Here is a 21,939-nt window from a genome sequence, read left to right on the forward strand (position 1 = left end):
ACAGTCTCCCATAACTAAACAATACTTCCATCCTGTGTTCTCACGTTTACAGGAACAAAATTAATGTGTAATGAGACTGTGGTGGTGGTGGTGGTGAGGTGGTACTGTGGTATGGTGGCATGGTAGTGTAGTGATGATGAGGTGGTGTGGTAGAGGGAGGGGGGGGGGAGTGACTCAAGTTGACCACGACGGAAACAATAACATCAGCCACAGTTTCCTGGCAAAAGTCTCTCTCTCTCTCTCACTCACGAGGGTAGATCACTCTCCTCACCACTGGCGATCGGGAGGAGGGGAGAGGAGGGGTGGGGAGAAGGGAAGGATAGTTGGGCTGTTTGGCAATGTGTGTGTGTGTGTGTAGTTACGTCATCTTACTCTGTATAGTCCCCACCATCCCCTTGACGTTACACACACACAGGTACATCACAGAACTTCCGGTAGTGTAGTCAACTAATAGGATTCTTCATTTCCTTTCGAGAATTAAATCGTGTTTTTCAATGTTCATCAGCGTCATTTAAATCCAAGTCTCTGTTTATATTTATCTTATTTTCATTCTCATTCTTTTGTTTTTCTCATTGCTTAGCCTTTTTTATTTCGATCAATTCATTAACTCCTCTTTATCTCTCTCGCTCTTATTCCTCCTCGTTATCTCTCTTGATCTATTTCTTATGTATGTTTCCTTCCCACTTCCTTCGCCTGGTTATGACCTCTGGTGGCAGGAAGTACAAGAGGGTCACAGCCTTATGAGTGTTCCTTCGTGCCATTATTAAATTATCCTTTAGATTTATTCCATATCATTATCATTTATTCCGGTTAAGTTTCCGTCCAGGGTGAATCGTCAAATATTCCCTTTATTATTTTCTGATAATATTCCTGGTGGTATTAGAAATATATAAGACTCTAGGTATAAAAAATATCGACTTCGTTTACGTCTTTTACGAAGTCTGGAGTTTTCTCGATTAAATAAGAGGCGGTAGACCCAAATTGTTGACCATCTTAGACTAGTGTGGGAACCCTGCACCGCAAATTCGGGAGGACGGACGATATACATAGTCAATAGTTGTTATTTGCGCTGATGTATACAGTTGATCTTCCCATCAACATTGAACCTCTCGATGAATAAAAGAAAAGAAAAAAGGAATTACTTTTTTTTCGGTAACAAACGGAACAATCTCACGCCGAATTACACACACGCATACAGATACACACGTACAAACACACATGCTCCCCCAACACACCCCACACACACGCACACAGACAACATACACTCACCCCCACACATACATACACACGCAATAGCTTCATATTAACACAATCGGAGGAAACAATTTCACGATATCGGAGTAAAATTTTGACCCAGGCAGGCAGACCTCAACCACCACCGCACCAGTTATCTAGACCCAGGAAGTGCATGCATGGACTTCACAACACACTTAACACCTAGGACAGTGAATTTCAGTAAGGCCAGCCAGGAGTCCCTCACCGTGGCCTCCTATACCAGTCCAGACGAAGGACCCTCTAGAACCTCCACACTCGTAGGACTCCAGAGCCTTTCCTTCACATAAAAGGATCTATTCCCCGCCTTCCCCAGTTCGATGTTCTTCCCTCAAGAGGATTTTCATTCCTCGACCTCCAATACTCAAGGACCTATCTTACTCGACCTCCAATACACAAGGACCTATCTTACTCGACCTCCAATACTCAAGGACCTATCTTACTCGACCTCCAATACTCAAGGACCTATCTTACTCGACCTCCAATACTCAAGGACCTATCTTACTCGACCTCCAATACTCAAGGACCTATCTTACTCGACCTCCAATACTCAAGGACCTATCTTAATCGACCTCCTCTGCTCAAAAACCTCCTTATTAGACCTCCCATACTCAGAGGAATTCTTTACTCAACCTCTACAGCGCCAAGAACTTCCCTTAGTCGACCTCCTCTGCTCAAAGACTCTGGGTGTTGTTGTGTAGTGAAGAGAAAGACTTATAGTGATCGGAGCTATAAGACTCAAGGCACAGACAACATAACATAAACATGGAATAACTTTACACATGATCACTGTTCTCATCCATTACCTACTGGCTGAACGTTATTGATTCTACTTCGTTATAATAAAAATCCTACATCCAGATTTTACACATAAGTCCGATTTTATACGTGAAATATCTACATAATCTGTGTTATTTCACTTGTACAGGGTGTGATTTTGTCATTCAGAAGGAGTTAGGAAAAATAACGTAATACAGTTAATGTAATTTCGCGGTGATTTGCCTGTTCATTTCCCGTGTGAGACAGTCCATCCACTTCGCTACAGTCAAACAATCACCAGAGTATCACTTAAGGGTGAAATTTCAGACCACAGGCGAATTATGTGGTACAGAAGTTGGATATATTCACTACCAATTACTTTCGTTATTCGTTCCTTTCTTCACGGATCTAGAGAGTTCATTGGTCGAGCTATTTACGATAACTTGGGCCACCCCGCTGTCTGGCGTACGAGTGTGGTGATTAGGAGAGGTTGATGCGTATACCTGGTCGGTGTGTGTGTGTGTCCCACCTCTACCCAGAGCCGTAGATTCTACGGCTCTGCCTCCACCCATGTCTCACCCACACCTACCCGTTCTATATATGTGTGTGTGTGTGTGGACTTGCAGAACTTATACATATTCTTGTGTATACATATCCCATCATGTGTACGTATGTAGTTATTTCTGTATGTACGTAAGAGTCCTACTTGTGACCGTATGCGACTGGGCTATTGTTATCATGGTTGACTTGACCTTAGACTTGATTGCCTTAATTACAAGGATCATTAAGCACGAGTGTTAGTTAGTAAGTCTCTTGCAACTCACAGCTTTGCAACTTCAGCCTACATGGTCAACACAGTGCAACATATAACAACTATTCAAAACATGTAGATGGAAAATATGACTTCGTTACGTTGGGTCACCTGAAGATTAGCCCCACCCAGCTTATTCTACCTAAAGATTCGTCCCCAAGCTTATTTCACCCGGTTCTTACCCCAAGCTTATTTCACCTGAAGATTCGCCCCCAACTTAATTCACCTGAAGAGTCTCCCCAAGCTTATTTCACCTGAAGATTCGCCCCAAGCTTAATTCACCTGAAGATTCGCCCCAAGCTTAATTCACCTGAAGATTCGCCCCCTCCCCCAAGCGGTTGGTCTATCCAGTCTCAGTAAAGGAGGAATCCTATTTATATTTACCACTGTGTGAGTATATAGACTAGAACCAGGACACAGGAACGAGAATTCACACAATTAGGACAGTTTTCCCTGCCCACGTCCTGCCACAGAGGGTCGGGAAGTCAAGGCCGAGGTGGTAGTGGTGTTCTTCAGGGGGACTCCTCGGCTCCCACGCTGTTTTTCCTAACCCCTGACACAGGACAGGCTGATGGGCAAAGGGGTAGTGAGGTGTGTGCGTGTGTAATCTACTTCGAACAAACGCGAAGACAGCAACGAATAAAATAAAAAAACGTGAAAGTACCAGTGAATACTAACCTAACTTAAACCAAAATAAATCTAACCCAAGTAAAACTAACCTAACCAAAACTTACCCAAGCTAATCTTCTTTATACATACAATAGTAATACCGGACTGAAAACCGATAACACCTCCAATAAAATAGACAATTGTGTTTTAAGGTTTAATAGGATGATAATTATTCCTAACACTCGTAACCTGAACTTGTGAACTTATCATATAATAATAATAATAATAATAATAATAATTATAATAAACGGTTTATTAATAGAGTTGCAGCCGGTGGCTGAAAATATACAGACTTACATTTGATTTAGACATAATGATATAATATGCATTGAACACATTTACAGGGCTGTACAGTACATAAATCAGGAGTTGTTTATTATTTTAACAATAGATGGGATGGTGCTGTTCTTATATCTATCGGTGCGGGCTCTTATGGGCTGTATTTTGTTATAGTGGCGGCCTGCAGGTGGCAGGAGGTGGCGATGGCGAGGGTGGTGCAGTAGTCCACGGCCAAACCTTTCCAGTGCTTGGTGGTGGAGGTCACTGAGGGATGGCATTTCCAGGGTGGAGAGAGCGTTGGTGTAGCCGTTGTATTCTGCGCCGAGCATGATTCTGCAGGCCCTTTTCTGTACCTTCTCTAGCTGACGTTGTTGGGTGGAGTTGAGAGAACACGACCAGGCTGGTGACGCATACGTTAGTTTGGGGAGAATAAAGGCGTTGTAGATGGTCCTCAGCTCTGGCGTGGGTGTCCCAAGTGACCTAGGTCTTCGTAGCATGTAGAGACGGTACGAGGCTGCCTTCCAGTCAAGTTTGTTGTCTATAGTTACACCCAGGAGTTTGGCAGACTGCACCAGCTGGAGAGGATGGGCACCCACTGTGACTGCTGGGGCTTGCACTGGCCGTAAAAGTGCTGAACTACCTTAAGTAACTACAGGTCGACGTGATGACCTTGGCTGCTGCTGGGCGCCAGGAGACACGTCCTTACTCAGTGAGGTCACTAAGATGTGTGTGTGTGTGTGTGTGTGTTTTTTTACTGCTCAGAACATAACACAGTTTAACACAGCAGGACAAACACAACAACACAACGCAACGCAACACAAACACCACCTCGCTAACATCATCACACACACCCACACTTCTAGGCCTAACGTGAGGTGATTAAGCCCCCAGCGCCAGGGAATTAGTGCAGGTTATCACGTGCCCTCAGGACCTGGCAGGGGGTAAGAGGGTATATAAGGCTTACCGTCTAACATGGTTGACCGCTTGTCGTTGACTCCTCTGGTTAATACGTCAAGTTATTCCCCCAGCACCGCGCCACACAACCTCTGGCGGCTCCTCACACTGGCGTATCACCTCGCTCACACATTACCACCACAAGTTAATAAAGCACTAGTGAGACACAACACTGAGAGAGCAGCGCGGCGCGGCACAAGTCTTCACACGAGCGGAGCAGAGCGCACCACACACACAACCATGGGACAGGTAACCCAGGCTTACACTGAGCGCTGTTAATTTCATCTCACTCCGACTGGGTCCCACGTTTCGCCTTGTGTCAAAAGTCACGGGCTACGTCATACTCTTCTCCGGCGCTCATTGGCTCAGCGAACGTTCCCTCGATGCCGTCATCAGCCGCTCCGCCGGGGAATGGCCGAGTGACCATGACGTCACCGAGGCCTTTTTGTTTTGGTTTTGAACGGTGATATGGAAAAATTGCATTATCTGCGGTTGGTTACCAGAACGATGACGAAACCTCACCAAGATTTTCATTGGCTGCGTTATTCAGGCATTGTACGTCGTCATCGTGGCTCTCATGTCTCATTGGTAGTGGAGCGCAGGTGTTCGGTGACGTCGATACAATGAAGCATCCCCATTGGCGGAGTGGTTCTCCCATAGGATCTTTGTGTCGTTAATTGGCTGTTATAGCTCAGGAGAACAGAGCACAAAGTCACGACCTGGATCACCTAGTTAAGGACCAAACTGACGCAGCTAACTCCTCTCATCGTCAATTATTTATGCCCATTTTATCGTTAATCAGACGGTCGTGACTAAGACAGTAATCAGATGGGTGTATATTAAATATTATACAACACTTCATGGGAAATGCTGCCTTCAGCCTTCCTAAACGTGAGAAAGACGAAGACCACAGAAACAAGCAGAGTTTAGAGGCACGTGGAGCTCCAGAGACCAGCCAAGGATCCTCAGTACTTGTATATAAACGCCTGGTGTGAGTCGCTACCAACACTGAGCTTACCTCGATCGCGCTGTACCTATTTGACAGCTGAACGTATCGATGTGTCGGTCTGTGATGGTTCAGCTACACTGGGTTGTTAATACTAAGTGAGGGATTAAATATTGCCGTGAACAGCTAGTTTATTGTGCCATCCATATTCATCATATGAGCGGTAATACAAAAGACCGTCGGCTGTGATTCCAATGACCGATTGTGTTTTCCTTAAGGATTTTGTTTGACAGACCTAAAAAAATTCACATTGAGTATAATTTTCGTTCTATAAATATTAATCATCAATTGTAAGAAGTGAGAAATAATAAGCGTTTGAGAATAAAATTAACACCACGAAGGTCACCCACACAAGTCCTGTCGCCTCTTCTGAACCACGAACCCCCGAGAGATTCAGACTTGTGAATCAAAAGCATTTATGGGCAGAAAAATGTATCAGTCTACTGCTTCGGGTTCACGAGTTTGAATCTCTCGGGGCTTCGTGGTTCAGAAGGAGAGGCAACATGAATGACTTTTGCGGGTGACTGTACCTGCAAGAAACACTTCAAAGGAGAACAAGTTGGTGTATCCCGTTCATCATCACCCCCCCATACACACACACACACACACACACACACACACACATATAAATGCTGAATTCTAACGGCTAAAAGAAATAGAATTGAAACCTTTTGATAACTAGAGGATGTACTTACAGTTGTTTTAGTATACGTGATCCAATTCCACTGTACACGTTTCTTAACACCCTGACAAAGATTAATAGCAAAAATCTTGAAAACCTCTTTACAATTTTGCGTCGTGTTCAATCATTCTCAGTATAAATCAGGAAGTGGGCGATGCAATGTGATTTTAACTACAGTATAGAACGTTATTTACGCTTCCACGACGCGTTATAACAGGTCAGCCATTGTATAATTATCTCCTCGTGTTGTTCAGTTATCCTAATTTAACCAAACCAGCCTAACACTAAGCAAATTTAACACTAACCAAACCTAACACTAACCAAACCTAACACTAACTAAACCTAACATTAACCTAACACAACCTATTATTATTACCATCATTATAACCTACAGCAGCACGTCCCAGCCACTTGTAATGAGATATGCCTAAAGACCACGTCGTGACCAGCTGATGTCAACCACATCGAGGAGAAGAAGGCGGTGGTGGTGAGGTAAGGGTGTTCTCAAGCCAGCCTCACCACTACCACACCTCCTCCCCTTCACTCATAACACCCAGCCACACACGCTATGAGAGAATGACAGACACCCTTACTGGTCGAGTCATATATATAGCATAACTCTTGACTGAGAATAACACCTAAAAGTTGAAAACTTATATTCTGCATAATTTATCATACAGTACATTTATTTATTTCCCATTTTGGTATCAGATTAATTGAGACGTAAATATATGAAGACTTGATTACACAAATAGTGTAAAATAATGGTGGTGGTAAGTCTGATAAAATTAGTTTAGCCTACGCTGTAAGAGAACACATATAGAAAACGTACCTTATGGGTACGTTTTCTTACATGGGTAACTTCTCAATAATTCTACTTTATTTACTTTTTACTTTTGTTTTAACCTTTTCGCCACTGATCGGCAGTCTATAGCAATACCAGTGATGATTGTTGAGGAATCTATCAAATAAAATAAATTAAGTGAAATAATAGCGCACCCTTGAAGGAAACAACAGGCATTAGAGTGTTTGGGCATAACACAGAAACAAAGCTGGCATCATAATAGGTATAAAGAAAGGATATTGTGTGTGTATGTGATCCACCATTCATAGGAATATCAACAGTGTGGCTAGGACCACTTAACAGGCAGCACATAGTGGCACCAAAAAACATCGAGGAAAACTAAAATGGTAAATAAAAATAGAATAACGAAAAAATGAAACACTGAACGAGCGAGGGAGCCAACGAGGTAAACCACAGCACAGTGCACAGCTATTTAGTTGAGTTTCGTTTAAATAATAATATACTACAACTAGTACACAAATGCTTCCCATATCTTAGTACATATTGAAATTACATCTATTAAGAGGTGTGACTAAGTAAAGTCATCCCAGATTCTGCCAAATGCTGTGCAGGTAAAGTGCTATTTGGTTTCTTTGCAACATACCTGTGATACTCCAGCTGTGGTACTGTTACTGCTTAAGAGTTTCATTAATTTGTGGAGGAATTGGATAAATCTTTGTATTATTAATGATGTCAATTATTATTTTAAGTGTCAGGAATTGATATTGTGAGCTACTTAGTACATTGTTAGTTATTTATTACCAAGTTATAGTTCTTTCACTTGTAATGAATGACGTGAACTAGTAATTGCAGGTGTGTTTCCCATTTGAATACTGACGGACCAAATTACTAACGACTACTACTTTACTCTAGGAGTCACCTTTACTTCTGTGGCCACCTTCCTCCAGGGTGCCTCCAAGTAAGCCATTCTGTCCGCGAGCGACATTTCATTTGTTTCCTTTTCAGATATAATGAATGATTTTCGAATTGCGGTGAAGGATGGCCTAGCGGTCGCCCAAGTGGTAAGGGAAAAGATTAACAACGTGAGGAAAGTCTGCCATAGTAAGTGTTCTTGAATCATCACCTGTTGTTTCCAAGTTAATTAACCCACCAGGTGCGGCAGCTTCTTGAGGGTAATATAGAATAACAAGCGCAAGGACTTACCATACTCAGGATCCATAACATTACTCGCATGTTATAAGCTACACAGTGATCGCCAATCTGTGACGTAATTTATTTTTTATTTTTTTCTGGTACGCAGAACTGAACCATCAATGTAGGGGTCAGTCCGTCGCACTAGTGAGTGTCACACACGTTCAGTGACCCCCGGGGTGTTGAGAATTTTTGTCACACTGTCCTGTACTCGGAGCCACAATTCCTCACGGTTTGCGGACCTCTATAACATAAACCTAGCTTATTATGTGACCCCACAGGTAGAAATCAAGGGGATTTATATCAGACAACTGTAGGTTTCATCACATTCCTATCAAACCTGCCATGTGCTGTAATTCTGAAACTATTGAGAATTGACAATTTGGTCATTCAGTAAATTACCTTTATTTATGTCTCAGGCATGCACCGCCTGAGTTATGAGAGGTATTTACAGACCACCCTGTATATGTGTGTACTGTGTCTGCTAGATATTCTTTTATTAAACCCTGCTATTTAGTATTATCCAAAATGTTTATCTTAAGTTTTAAAATTATAACAAGTTTTCTTATGAACTTAAAACATGTTGAAATAAATACACGTATACGAGGGAGCTTAAGAGGTGATCAAATATCATTTTCTTAAAACAAATCTTGTCTAATTATAGTTTATACCTTTTCTTGAATCAATCATTTGTATATTGTCCAAACTTTATATTTATTCACATTATTGTTTGTTCTTTTACAACAATGTTCAATTCTTCATTTTATTCTTATGAATAATGTACACACATGTAACTGGAGTACTTGTCCTTTCAGGTCCACCTTCAGAGGATAAGATTGAAGCATGGCTTATAAAGTAAGCTTCTTTTCTTTATCCTCTTCGTTATGTACTGTTGGCAAGTACTGGACATGCACTGGCACTGATTGAATTAAATCACTGTAGGTGCGCGTGATCTAGGTATATGCTGATAACCACAAGGAAAGAAGAAGACACGAAGTTCCCAAGCGCTTTCGTGTAATTCACATCTTCAGGGGTGAGTACAGACTAAAGAGAAGTACAAACCAAGGTGTGTATATATATATATATATATATATATATATATATATATATATATATATATATATATATATATATATATATATATATATATATATATATATATATATATATATACACCTATTTGTGTGTGTTTATATAAAAAAACAAGTTTTGATGCCATGTGTAATTTGTGTGAAGAGTGGCAGCATGAAAGTTGCAGACTTTTTAAGCCAAGAGGAATGTGTCAGTCTGGCAGCATCCAGTGGTGAAATCAACTGTCTATTCCTCCTAATACCAGCAAACACACCGGCTGTAAGACTGACATAGGGGACAACAGTATATCGACCACACTAATTCTGATAATTAATACAGGGTATCCTAAAATGTCGGAAAACAGAATTCAAGCTTCAAAAACTAGAGCTGTCATATTCTCCACCAGAAATCATGGTTCGATGAATAAATGACATTGATGAAGAAATAAAAAAAAAATTATGATGCCTCTTCATTATTCACACTCCTCAATCACAATCATCCACCTCTTACATCCCACTTTTTGACGCATTCATAATATTTTGAGACTGATTACTTATACTGTACACCATTACAAAACTCCCCCACATTCATCACTTAATACTGGCTGTAACTTCATCTCCCCTACACCTGACTGTACACTACAGTATCACCTATAAATGTTCTCAGCCCACATATAATAATTCAACAATACTTATTCTATAAACAAAACTAAGACATCATAACTTCAATAATTATATTTTTCTTGTGCACAAACATCCAAGTCTTCAATATGCATACATCATTTTTGTGGGGTAATGCGCTCCAGCAGGTTAGTGTTATCACCGCCACACACCCATACCAAGATAGTGGAGTTTAAGTCCTAAATTACAAATGAACTTTAAAAATAAATCGGTTAAATTCTCCCCCAACCCAGGACACCATAACCCCCCATTAGAGCTTACCTGTTACTCCTTATATGTAGTACTGTACTGTAGTAGGTTCAAGTGTCTGTATGTGGAGAGTACATACTTTTCACTGTCTCTGTTATTCTCTGTTCCATCTCTTTTATGGATTTGGTCATATTTTCCTGGTTGGCTTTTACATGCTCCATCAAGTTTTCCTGATTGTTCTTCAATATGTTCATCATGTCGCCCTGTGTTTCCAGTGAATATTCCAGTCTGGCTTGAGAGTCCCGGAGGTTGACCTGAAGCAAGTCTAGCCTGGTGGACAGACGCATAAGATTCTCGTGTGTCTTGGCGGTCGTGTCCGAGATTTGCTTCAATTTATCGAAATCGCCGCCATCACTTTCTCGGCTCATGGCACAGCTGTTCTTTTCAAACCAGGCAGACCATTCACCAATCCTAGAGAGAGAAATAAAAAAATTGATAAAAAAAATAGAATGATGAAAAATAAAAAACTTAAGTACTGGTATGTTTAATGCACACACTTCCACCAGGTCATGCCACGAGTATTATATATTAGTAATAAAAAACATTCATTTTGTCATAGCACTTGGTCAACACAGTGTCCATAGTTCAACTTCTTAACTTTTTCAATACGTACTTATCAGCTTACTAGCCATTAGGGCAGTTGGTCCAGAAGACCTGTGATGTTTGGTAGTGAGGGTCACACTGGATAAACACCCTTCTCATGTGTATCCCGGGGTCAAACCCTTGACATATTGAGATATGCACATTACCACTATACCACCGTCACTTAATTTTGGATTCATCACATTATAAGATTGGCATTCTTGCTCAACTAACTATAATCCAAAGTTGTAAGGGCTTACTCTATCAATAATATAGGAACAGGCAATAGCATACAGACACTCCCTGGTTTACGGGAAGGTTCCGTTCCTAGACCCTATCTGTAAGCTGAATTTTCTGTAAAGCTAAAATGATCCTTCCACAAAGTAAACATGTACTGTGCCCTGTACTGAATCACAGATGGTGTCTCACAAGGGGATGCACTCAGCCACCTCACGCATAATCCTCCACAAATAGTGTAGTTATGCTGTAATAGTTACCTTCCATAATAACAGAAACTCTTGTACAACCTGAAAATTTTTATAGTTGGACTTACGGGAGTCATTGTGTAAACCGAGTGTTGTGTAACCCGGAGAGTGTCTACATTAACTGCATGACCAAAGGTACATTAACATCACAGTAAACTCACATTCTGTTAATCTTGTTCAGTGTCTCAATGGTATCATCTTCTGGCTTGGCAAGACTCCTTGATCCGTAGTTTCGAACTTGCCGCTCAAACATACTCAGCATCGCACTCGTTTCACTGTAGCTTATGTCTGGCTCTGTAGACAAGATAGTTGAACTTCAAAAGCATTACACAATAAAACAAAATAAAATGGCAAATAAATACAGTTGAGGCTTGACTCTGAAATCCTATTTTCTAGGTGAGAGTTTGTAGCCGGATGACTCTTGTTAATGTGCTATCCTCTGGGGACCTTCACCATGATGCCATTTCCCAGTATGGCAGTTGGAGGTTAACCTCAATGACTGAGACTTGAACCAGTATTTGATCTGTGTTGACAAGAGCTGACAAACAAGTTGACTAATTTGAAATACTTGTAGTAATTTATCACAAGGAGCAAATTTTATCAGTAATAAGAGAAAAACATGATAATTGACTACAAAGAAGTTGTGACAAATATTCAGAATGACAAACAATAACATTTTCTATAAAGAATAGATAAATATTAAACATTTGCTCATCTTTAACTAACATAATACTGTACTGTTTTACTCTTTACTGAACAATTCTGAACGTGTCCTACCCATTTTCCGCTTGTCTTTGGTACGCATTGCCTTCCTCATCCACCGCCACAGGTAGATAAAGGGTGCAACAGGTGGTGGTAACACTGGCTTGCTCTCATATTCCTGGGCCAGGCTGCACATCTCAAAATTCCAGTACTCGATGCTCTTTTGTTGAATACTGTCGAACACATTCCTGGAAGATCGCAATATATATATACAGTATTATATCCTGTATAACTAGCACATATGCAGGTCAAACACATACTCGGGTTAAACATACACTCGGGTTAAACATAATGTAAACCAACCAACTTTAATCTAACCTAACTTAACCTAAAAGAATATTACAAAACTGTGCTGACTGTTAAGGTGAGGAAAATGACACAATCCAGTACAAATAGCGACATACATTCACTACTACTAACCTTCAAGAAGCTTAGTTAATCTTTACAATATATCACGTCCGTAAAACTAGTATGACACATTGTAAAGTACAGGGTCATTTTTTTGGTCATAGAACCCTAGATGATTACTATACAGTGTAACATCTATTCAACGGACTCTATGGAGAATAAAATCCGCTATGACGTGGATAAACACAGGATACAAGCAAGCAACTGAGAATGATGATAAGTAGCTTTTAAAATCAACAATACTGTACTGTGCTGTAGTGTGACATATCAGTAATCTAAATTAAGAGTATCATGTAAATAATTGGATTAAAAACAATATAATGCTGCAACAATGGTAAGAAATTTCAAGAGTAATGACATAGTCCAGTAATTGCCAACAGAGTGGAACAGTGACATGTTCAACTGCCCGAGTGGCTAACAGGCAAATGAGTGGTGGTGAAAATAATGTAAAGTAAATAACGTATATGCTCAAAGTAAGAAGCACAAGCATAAACGACAGATTAAAACTACAACTTACGTAAAGATGGCAATGATTAGGTTAAGGAGCAGAACATTAGCGAAGAAGAGGTAGACAGCCAGCAATATCTTCACCAGTATCACGGACTGAGAAGAGTCTGAGCACACGCACTCAGAACTCTCCTCAGTAAAGTTAAACACCTCAGTAACGTTACCCTTATCGGTAATGTTATGTATTCCAGTAACGTTCGTATCATTGCACATCTTACATGAAGCCCACCAGATGGAGCTCTCAGTCATGGAGTCACACCTTCTCCAACTGTTACCTTCACATCAAAAGAAAGTATAGTAGAGGTTACCTTAAATGTCACACTTCATTAACTTAACCATACATAAATACAGGATAATACAGTACTTAAATTAGGTTAAAAGCAATAATCCTGGGCACAAGTAACTTACTCTCAAGTTGATCAAACAGAAGTTCACCGTACATCTGCCAATAAGGAAGGAAAACAAGACTGGTGATAAATTCCCCCGGGTCCTTGGCGATGGCTATTCTGTTGTCACACGGATGGTTCAGGAGAGCTCTGGAGGCGATGCTGTACCCCAGAATAACAACTAATAAGAACACCAAAAATATCCCCAGCTTTGGCATCTGCAGAGAGGAAAAGTTTACTTCAGAAGTATTGAAATTATTGGCATCAAACTAAGCCATTAACAGTTCATTCACTATAGGGAAAAACACAATACTGTACTTTTCTTTCAGTTTTCATACCATATTTATAAAGATGAGGATCTTTGGGCCCAAGTTTGCAAAGATGTAGAAGATCCTAAGCATGCGACAACTGAGCAAGATGGCGCACAGGGCATAGAAGAACTTGCCAAAGACAAAGGTTTCCTGGATGGAGAGGAGAGAATTAGATTGTGTTAATTAGTGTAATCACTTCAGAAGCCAAAGAAATATTTGTATTTGTAGACTATTTCCACTAACACCTTCACTATGGGAATACCACTTTAAATATTTTTGGTGGTTAATGCCAGACGATTTTATTCAGCTCAGAGGAGAACCCATATCATAGTTATCTTCAAACCAAACAGCAAACATACTTTACCTAAGACATGCCACAAAAAATATCTATATTTATACACACTGTAGTGATTGTGGAGCAACGTACACATGTTTATCTATAACGTGTGTCAATAACCCAGGTGAGGTGATGGCCAGCCTAGTACAGTATCTTGGACCCACACACTTATACAGTCACCCACAAAACTCCTATAGACTCTTCTGCTGGTCTACAAACCTCTAGATTCAGACTCATGAACCCAAAACAGTAGACAGCAATTGAAAGATTTACCAATATATCGTAAATACAACCCCCAAAAAATAAAAAATCCTTAAATATATTATCAATATGAATAAAAATTTAGGCATTTGGTAAAGAAACAAATACACAAATGAAAAAAAGATTGAAAGTACAGAAGTGCATATTTGAAGATAAAGTTTCATTGGAGAACAATTCTAAAGAAGCTTCCGACATCAACACGTACCGGAATTAGCCTCAGTATGACGGCCGTAATGAAAACAATCAGAGTGACGACGTCGTAGTGGAACCACCATCTGTATCTTGACCTGCTCTTTGCAAATTCATTCACGGCCTGAGATAAGAATTCAAATTATACTGGATTTCTTATCACTTCTAAATTATAAAAAAAGTTATCATTATCATCATTGTTATCACTTATCATCATTATTATTGTTCTCATTACTGTTATCATCATTATTATTATTGTTATTATTATCATCAACTAGCAGGTGGCCACCCTATGATAGCATCAGACTTTATTCCTGTTGATTCTTAATTTCCTATTTATTACACACCCTAAAATATAGTAAACATTTAGGGTTGAAAATAAAAAAAAATATTTTGTTCATCTAACTCACCTCAAAAATTTTCTCAAGACCATCTAAAAAGACTAAGGCAATAAGCACGACCTCGAGGTAAGACAGAGAGTAACTGAGGTTGAAGAGTATCATGGTGAGGTGCAGTAGTAGCAGTAGTCCGCGATACACTGATCGTACCCCAAATCGCCTGGAATTTCATACACAGTACATGTGGTCAATGGGAAAATCCATTTCAATGTATAACTACTTTTAAATTTATGGATTTTTTTAGATAAGCAACCCTTCTGTAAATGAAAGTCTATCTGTATTAGTGTACTGTATGTGAACATTGCTCATACTGTATTCTATCTGTCAAACGGAAGGCAGTTTATATTTAGCAGAGAGGGGAGGCGATACACAAGGTGGTTAAGCCAAGTTGCTCATTTTCCTCCCTCTTGAGTTTCCTTGACGGTACAACACTTACCTGCCAATCTGTTGCCATCTTTGGTCAACAATAGCTTGGCAACATTGAGTACTGACGAGAGCCATGTCTTGAGCCAAGATGGCCAGATCAAGAGGGTGTAAGTTCCCCCATTCAGGGTTCTTCATCTCGACCAGACTCAGGGCACTCTTCTGGTCATCAATGTAGTACTCATTCAGCAGCTGTCAGGACCATAAGGTAAACTATAACACACAGTTGAATCATTACTAAAACAACAGTTTGAAGTAAGACACAGCTGCAGTAACATCTATTTTAATCTCATTGCATTTCTAATCTCATTGATGTTTGAACTGCAAAAGGTTACTGATATAACTATCAAGCACTATTAAAAAATTATATGCACACTCACAGTCAAAAGTTCCTCCCTACTCTTACCCAGCAACAAAAACATTGTTTAGAGCCAAGGTCTGCTGCCAAGAAAGGAAACTTACTGTGTTTTCATTCATTCTTTACTTAACTTTATTATCCTCGCCACTGATCGGCGTGTTAGTCACTTGGGCAGCTAATAATGTCTTTTCACACACTGTTGGTTTAGGATTTATGCAATAACCAAAACATTATTTAAGGTGTTGTCTTAAGGACTGCTAATCATAAATTAACATACTTTGCTTTTCTTACCTTTATTGCTCTTTCTTCAAAGGCTTTTTTTAACTCTTTGTATTCGCTTTTGATTTCAATGTCCTTGATATGGAGTTTGTCCTGTATAGCATTACAGAGACACGTGGCAATAACAGCTGCACTAAAGGGCAAGTTACATTGTTCCCAAAGATGAAATGCCAAATCACCTCGTCGAGTAATAACAGCCCATAGTAATAACTCTTGGTAAGGATCCTAAAAATATGAAATGATATTTAATAATAACCTGATATATACATAAGAAACTGACAAAGGAAAAAAAAAAGTTTCCACAGCTTATTTTGAAAGTTCCTCGACATGTCCAGCCTTAAATGATCCTGTAAAACACATAATCAGGAGGAGGCACAGCTGAGATATCACAATATTGTTTAATGACATCGAACCATGAGCACAGAACAGTATTATGATCATGTACATGTGCTCAACTAAATAAGAAATTACTTATTGGTGAAAAAAATTATAATAAGAATGACACTTTTAATATTCATTCATCTATTATCTATATAAATTATTCACTTATTTCTCTTTTTATTTTTTCTCCATGTGCTCATTATTAGATTCTTATTTATCTGTTCATCATTCTTGTCCATTACAGTAAATTAACCTCAAGCTATAGGTAGATGCTGTGCAGTCCAAGTGACATTTAGAGTTATGACAATGCAGTACAGAGAACTAGAAATATATTAAGACTATTCTAATACCAATGTACCAAACTGTCTCACCTCAAAAGTCCATTCCTTAGGGGCGTGTTTCTCATAGCACTGGTTGAAATGTTTCAGACCTAAATTTCTAAGAAGGTGGTGGATCTCTGTGATGGTGATGGTGGTCCCCTTCCACTTCACTAGTTTGTTGAGGTGCGAACTTGGCCTCTGTGTAAACATTAGGACATGTGGTAAGTTAAGAGTTCACGGAGATTGATACCAGGTACTGTACTGTACTGTACTGAATATCAAACTGCACAGTGGTGGGAGTTTATGGTTCTGACACATCACTCAACTATGAGGAATAAATTTTCAAGTGTTGGAGAATAATAAAGTTGGTGGAATAAATAAGCAAATTGATAGTAAAAAAAAAAGTGATTATTTTTAGCATGTTTTCATTATTACTTTAAAAAAAATTACAAAAACAGTGAAAATTTTTTATAACTTCGGATATTTCGTTAGTAAATATTTATTTTCTCGTAACTTCAGATTTTTATAAAGCCAACCTTATAATATACTTCCTGTACAGTGACTTTTATCCTGGCACTCAAGACTCAGATCAGAAAGACTCCTCTCTTGCGTGTCACCTGACTTACATAAGAGTACAATTCACTGAGTGTGTTAACTGTCAAGTAATTCTTCATGATGAATCCTTTCTCCACCAGCAGCATGACAAAATCTATCTTCTCTTCAAACAATGCTCTCCTCATTGTCTCCTTAAGGTTGTCATTTGTCCATTTCCACCCTGCAAAATTCTATGATAACATACACGAGTAATTTCTCCTCAGGTTATGGCAGTTGTAGAAAGTGATCTAGAAATTGAGTTGAGTTTATACAAGGTGAAGGGCCACAGAGGTAATATATAAGACCAGACAACTACAAGAGAAATAGCTAGGGAAGGAGAAAAGGCATTTGACAGGGTATCACGTGAAGTAGTAAAGCGGACAATTAGAAAGATAGGGGTTAAGAAGTGCCGTCTGAGAGTGGTAATGGTATCCTGATCACTCACTTGGAAAGATCCTCGTCTCGGCTATGTCAGCTCGGTCCCACTGCAGGGCCAACTCCAGTTTACCATCCATAGCAGCATTGCCTGGATAACAAAGTTTATATTAATAAAAGTCACACACACACACACACACACACACACAGAGAGAAAGAGAGAGAGAGAGAGAGAGAGAGAGAGAGAGAGAGAAAATAATGCGTCCAATCTTACCCGTCAGCAACGCTTCCCAGATAAAAACGTCCATGCTGGAATCCGTGTCAATATCAAACACTATGATCTTACTCCCCAGCTGACAACACTTCAGCACCACTTTCTGACAATCCTGCAAAACAGAAAAAAAAATATGAATTTTTTAACATAAACTGTACTTTATGGAGTTGCTGTAATATTCATTCTTAATTTCATACATATCTTAAATTTCCTATAAAATTATGAATACTTAAGAAACACACAATGTATACCAGCAGTGACTTAACACAAACCAAACTGCATACACTGTACCATCAGCATTATCTCTGAACTTGCTAGCCAATTGTAAACTTGTATATGATGATAATATTCAATAAATATCAATTATCATTATTAATATGGTTGTGACAAATGAATAAACGGTCTTTAGTATCTCTGCTAGAATAACCCATAATGCTATCCCACCAGACTGTCTTCATTACTATCGAATTGTTGTCATTCAGAAAAGATCAAGTTCATCACAGCTACTTAAGTGGTGAGAATAAGTGAAGGGGTGAACAATTACTGTACAAAGTTATTTCATTCCTGAGCTCAAATGGCATTTTTGAATATGGAAAATGTGTGATATTCTTTCAATATTGATCTTTAATGAGCCAACATGATTGAAAAATGTTTGGAATGAACACAGTGGTTTCTTAAAAGTTATCTTTTCCACCATACACCATCTTCCTACAAGGGAGTAGTGGACTCTCAGAACCAATGGTCAATACCTCAAGTTTTGTCAAAATGTATAAATCCAAGAATAAAACAGAAATATTAATTGATTATTTTTCAACAATGGCTAAGCAAAAACCTAGTACAGTATGTATCAAGAAAACTGCCATGAATAAAACCTTACCTGTTGCTGCTTCTCGTCCAAATCTCCAAGATATTCGGGCATTTTTGATAAGATATCTTGACCTTGATCTAATAAGCAGTCTATTTGTGTACCGCTACAGGTGAAAAAAAAAGGATAATGAATGAGACTAATTACATATATCTATTTCTGAGAATCACAGTCATTATTTACATTTAGAGAGATTCATTCATTTACAAACATCAGCTACAGTAAAGTACTTCGAGAACAACATGACAGAAGGTGGAACAGACTCACGGATGTATGGATTCGCCATGTGTAGTCTTAGCATAGGATAGAAGGTCAGCTGCCTTGCCTGTACCCATAACCACAACTACTGGAATTCCTGCAATGAGCGCCAAGTAACACTTCTGCAGGTCAGTCAAGCTACCGCCCACAAGCAACACTACCACAGGGATGTTCAAGCCATTATTTTCTGTCTTGCTCTGGATACTTTCCACCAAATTCTTCCTGATAAAAAAACGTTGAAACACTGGCTAGATCAAACACATTTTTAAAAGACAGAGTTATGTACAGTCAATCAAAAATCTATATTTACAAAAATTATCTTAAACAATATGACAACGGACAAAGAATTTTGACAACCCTGCCGAGACAACAGGAGTCACGGTGTTCATTTTGAAATTCGTCAGACCCCTCCATGAAGATACTGTATGGAGCTAGTGTACTTCTGTCTGTTTCACCATTAAATGATTAGCTATAAGAAGTGTTTCGTGGAGACTTCAACACAATAAATACTTACTTGGTAATTGTTAATAAAAATATGAGTTGTCGGAAGGCTGTACTCACCAAAAATAATCAGCATTTGCTTTTTCATTCCTGAAGCCATTATCAACAAGCAGGAAGTGAGTGTGGTCACCATTGAGACAGGTGGGCTGGCCTTCATCACCCTCTTCATCCACTTCATATCTAGTAACAGATTTTTTTAACCATCAAGTCAAACATTCTATCTGAATAAACTATGAAATAAAATGTATACTATACAGTACATGACAATAAATAAATACAGTCAAAATAAGTTAAAAAATTAAATAAATTATGTATAAATATTTCACAATAAAAATAAAACCCACTTACACATTACTCTAGTTCTATAGCCAGAGAAAATTAATAAAACTAACATTAAATACACTTCCTACATGTGTTTCTCATGAGCAGCAGTAAGTGTGTACAGGACTCTTCAAAAATTAAGTAAACTCTTAACACATAAGGACAATTATGGGAGTGAAGGAAACTGGAATAAAGCTCCATCTCTTAGTTGTGTTTCCTTTACTGCCATCTGTCCACTAAGAACACTGTACAGTAGCCAAAACAACTATCTGTGCAGGTGGGGGTCGATATGCTCCGAAATTTTACGTGTGACTAGTGACAGCCCTCATATACCAAAGTTATCGTCCATGGTAAGTATGTACAGATAGTTGTTTTAGCTACTGTGCACAAAGTCAACTTAAATATGTATGAACACTTACAACACAGAGTGGAACTGGTCAGGGTCCTTATTAACAAGACGAGATTTATTCTTAACAAGACCATAAGGAGTCACTCCCAGGCAATGAATCTGTGACACCATCCTGTCCCCCACCTGAAACATCTCTCGGTATCACTTTGATGTCCTCAAGACTTCTTTCATAACAAAATTATTATTAGTCTTACATACAAAATCTTCACACAATGAACAAATTTACTGAAACCGTGTGTGTGTGTGTGTGTGTGTGTGTGTGTGTGTGTGAGTGTGTGTGTGTGTGTGTGTGTGTGTACCGCCAAATATTAAAGTGCTCCATAAGGATTAATATTACAAATGAGTCTCAATTGTGGTAATGTTCACTATCATAACTACACAAGTCTCAGTACAGGTGTAGTGATGTTATTAAAAGCAAACTCTTATCTCTGAGTTATGTATTAAAGTGTAAAATACTTCCTCATAATACTATACAAGCAAAAAACTTATTAGCCTACTTATGAAAGCATTCTAATGAGGTCTGGCAGCCTTATCTCCTGATATAGACAAATGTACAATCTGTCAACTCAAGAAGCACAAAGCAATTAATAAATGCCTTGAGTCATCTCGTGCTATCTGAAAACTATCTAACTTCTATAACTGGCTCCAAATAAGGACTGTAGACAAACCTTAATAATAGACTGAGCTCTGTTGACTGCGTGTCCCACTACACAGGTGATGCCCTTGTTTAACCCATCTGTTAGTAGCCAGGCGTTGGTCGACTTCACAGCCTGAGAATGAGTATCGTAAAATCAATAATTAAAGCTCACATATGGTGTTGTCACAATATTTGCTGACAGTTTCTTCTATGCTTAACTGTTACTCCAAAGAAGTTGGTGCCGATAGTTACCTGTACTGACAGTTTCTCTCACTTGAGGCTGTAACCTCCAGTGGGGCAACGATCCATTAACTCCCAGATGTATACTGTACATATAACCAAGTATTGTAAAGCCCTTTGAAGTGCTTAGAAATTTATATTAAGATGCCCTTTACTCTTCAGTAGTATAAACTGTGCAATTGTAGACATTCTAATCTTTCCTAGAAGTAAGGTGTCCAAGTGCCTGACCCTTATAAAATGACAGAAATATATGTTAATATATCTATACCCCTGTTTGTGGACTGTGGCAGTTATGTGTCCTCTGACCTCGGTAAACAAAATCTTGTGAGGCCTAGAGCAAGGTATATTTGAGATAACTTTCATCTTATATGATCTAATTATGACAAGAACACAAATGTACAGTTTTGGTTTGTTTGCTCTCAGAACCCCATATAATAAGACCAGTTAAAAGAATCGTGATTTTTCTGCGCACATATTGGACCAAAGTAATAAAGTGATCTAGAATTAAAGGTGAGATGATTCAGTAGTTTTTAAGAAAGAAGATACACATTAAAAACATCTCCCACTACGATGAACAAAAACAAATGACATCACTCACATATGAACATCATCCTGTTAATATTATCATTATACTGTACAACTATGTACTC

The 21,939-nt window shown here is 39.0% G+C and overlaps 2 protein-coding genes across 2 annotated transcripts in view; both read right to left on the reverse strand.

Moving 5' to 3' along the window:
- The window catches only part of LOC121854161, a 106,152-nt gene extending 101,130 nt beyond the window's left edge, over positions 1–5,022 (reverse strand). Inside the window, exon 1 of the mRNA XM_042348598.1 lies at positions 4,755–5,022. Within this exon, the coding sequence (XP_042204532.1) occupies positions 4,755–4,764 (10 nt within the window). The 5' untranslated portion in view covers positions 4,765–5,022. The remainder of the gene's footprint in view (positions 1–4,754) is intronic.
- Positions 5,023–9,607: 4,585 nt separating this feature from the next.
- Positions 9,608–21,921, reverse strand: LOC121854169 (transient receptor potential cation channel subfamily M member 1-like). The gene is made up of 19 exons (XM_042348629.1): positions 21,081–21,921; positions 20,423–20,535; positions 19,743–19,862; positions 19,191–19,403; positions 18,936–19,029; positions 18,059–18,170; positions 17,855–17,935; positions 17,442–17,590; positions 16,867–17,013; positions 16,127–16,339; positions 15,491–15,669; positions 15,067–15,214; positions 14,673–14,780; positions 13,897–14,019; positions 13,581–13,776; positions 13,183–13,447; positions 12,273–12,445; positions 11,657–11,789; positions 9,608–10,839 (listed from the first exon to the last, which is right to left on the reverse strand). The coding sequence occupies exons 2-19, from the start codon at positions 20,521–20,523 to the stop codon at positions 10,479–10,481; spliced, it is 2,916 nt and encodes a 971-aa protein (XP_042204563.1). The 5' UTR covers positions 20,524–20,535; positions 21,081–21,921; the 3' UTR covers positions 9,608–10,478.
- Between the last annotated feature and the right edge of the window lie 18 nt (positions 21,922–21,939).

This window comes from Homarus americanus, unplaced genomic scaffold (genome assembly GCF_018991925.1).
Source record: "Homarus americanus isolate GMGI-L3 unplaced genomic scaffold, GMGI_Hamer_2.0 scaffold13581, whole genome shotgun sequence".
Classification (NCBI taxonomy): Eukaryota; Metazoa; Arthropoda; class Malacostraca; order Decapoda; family Nephropidae; genus Homarus; species Homarus americanus.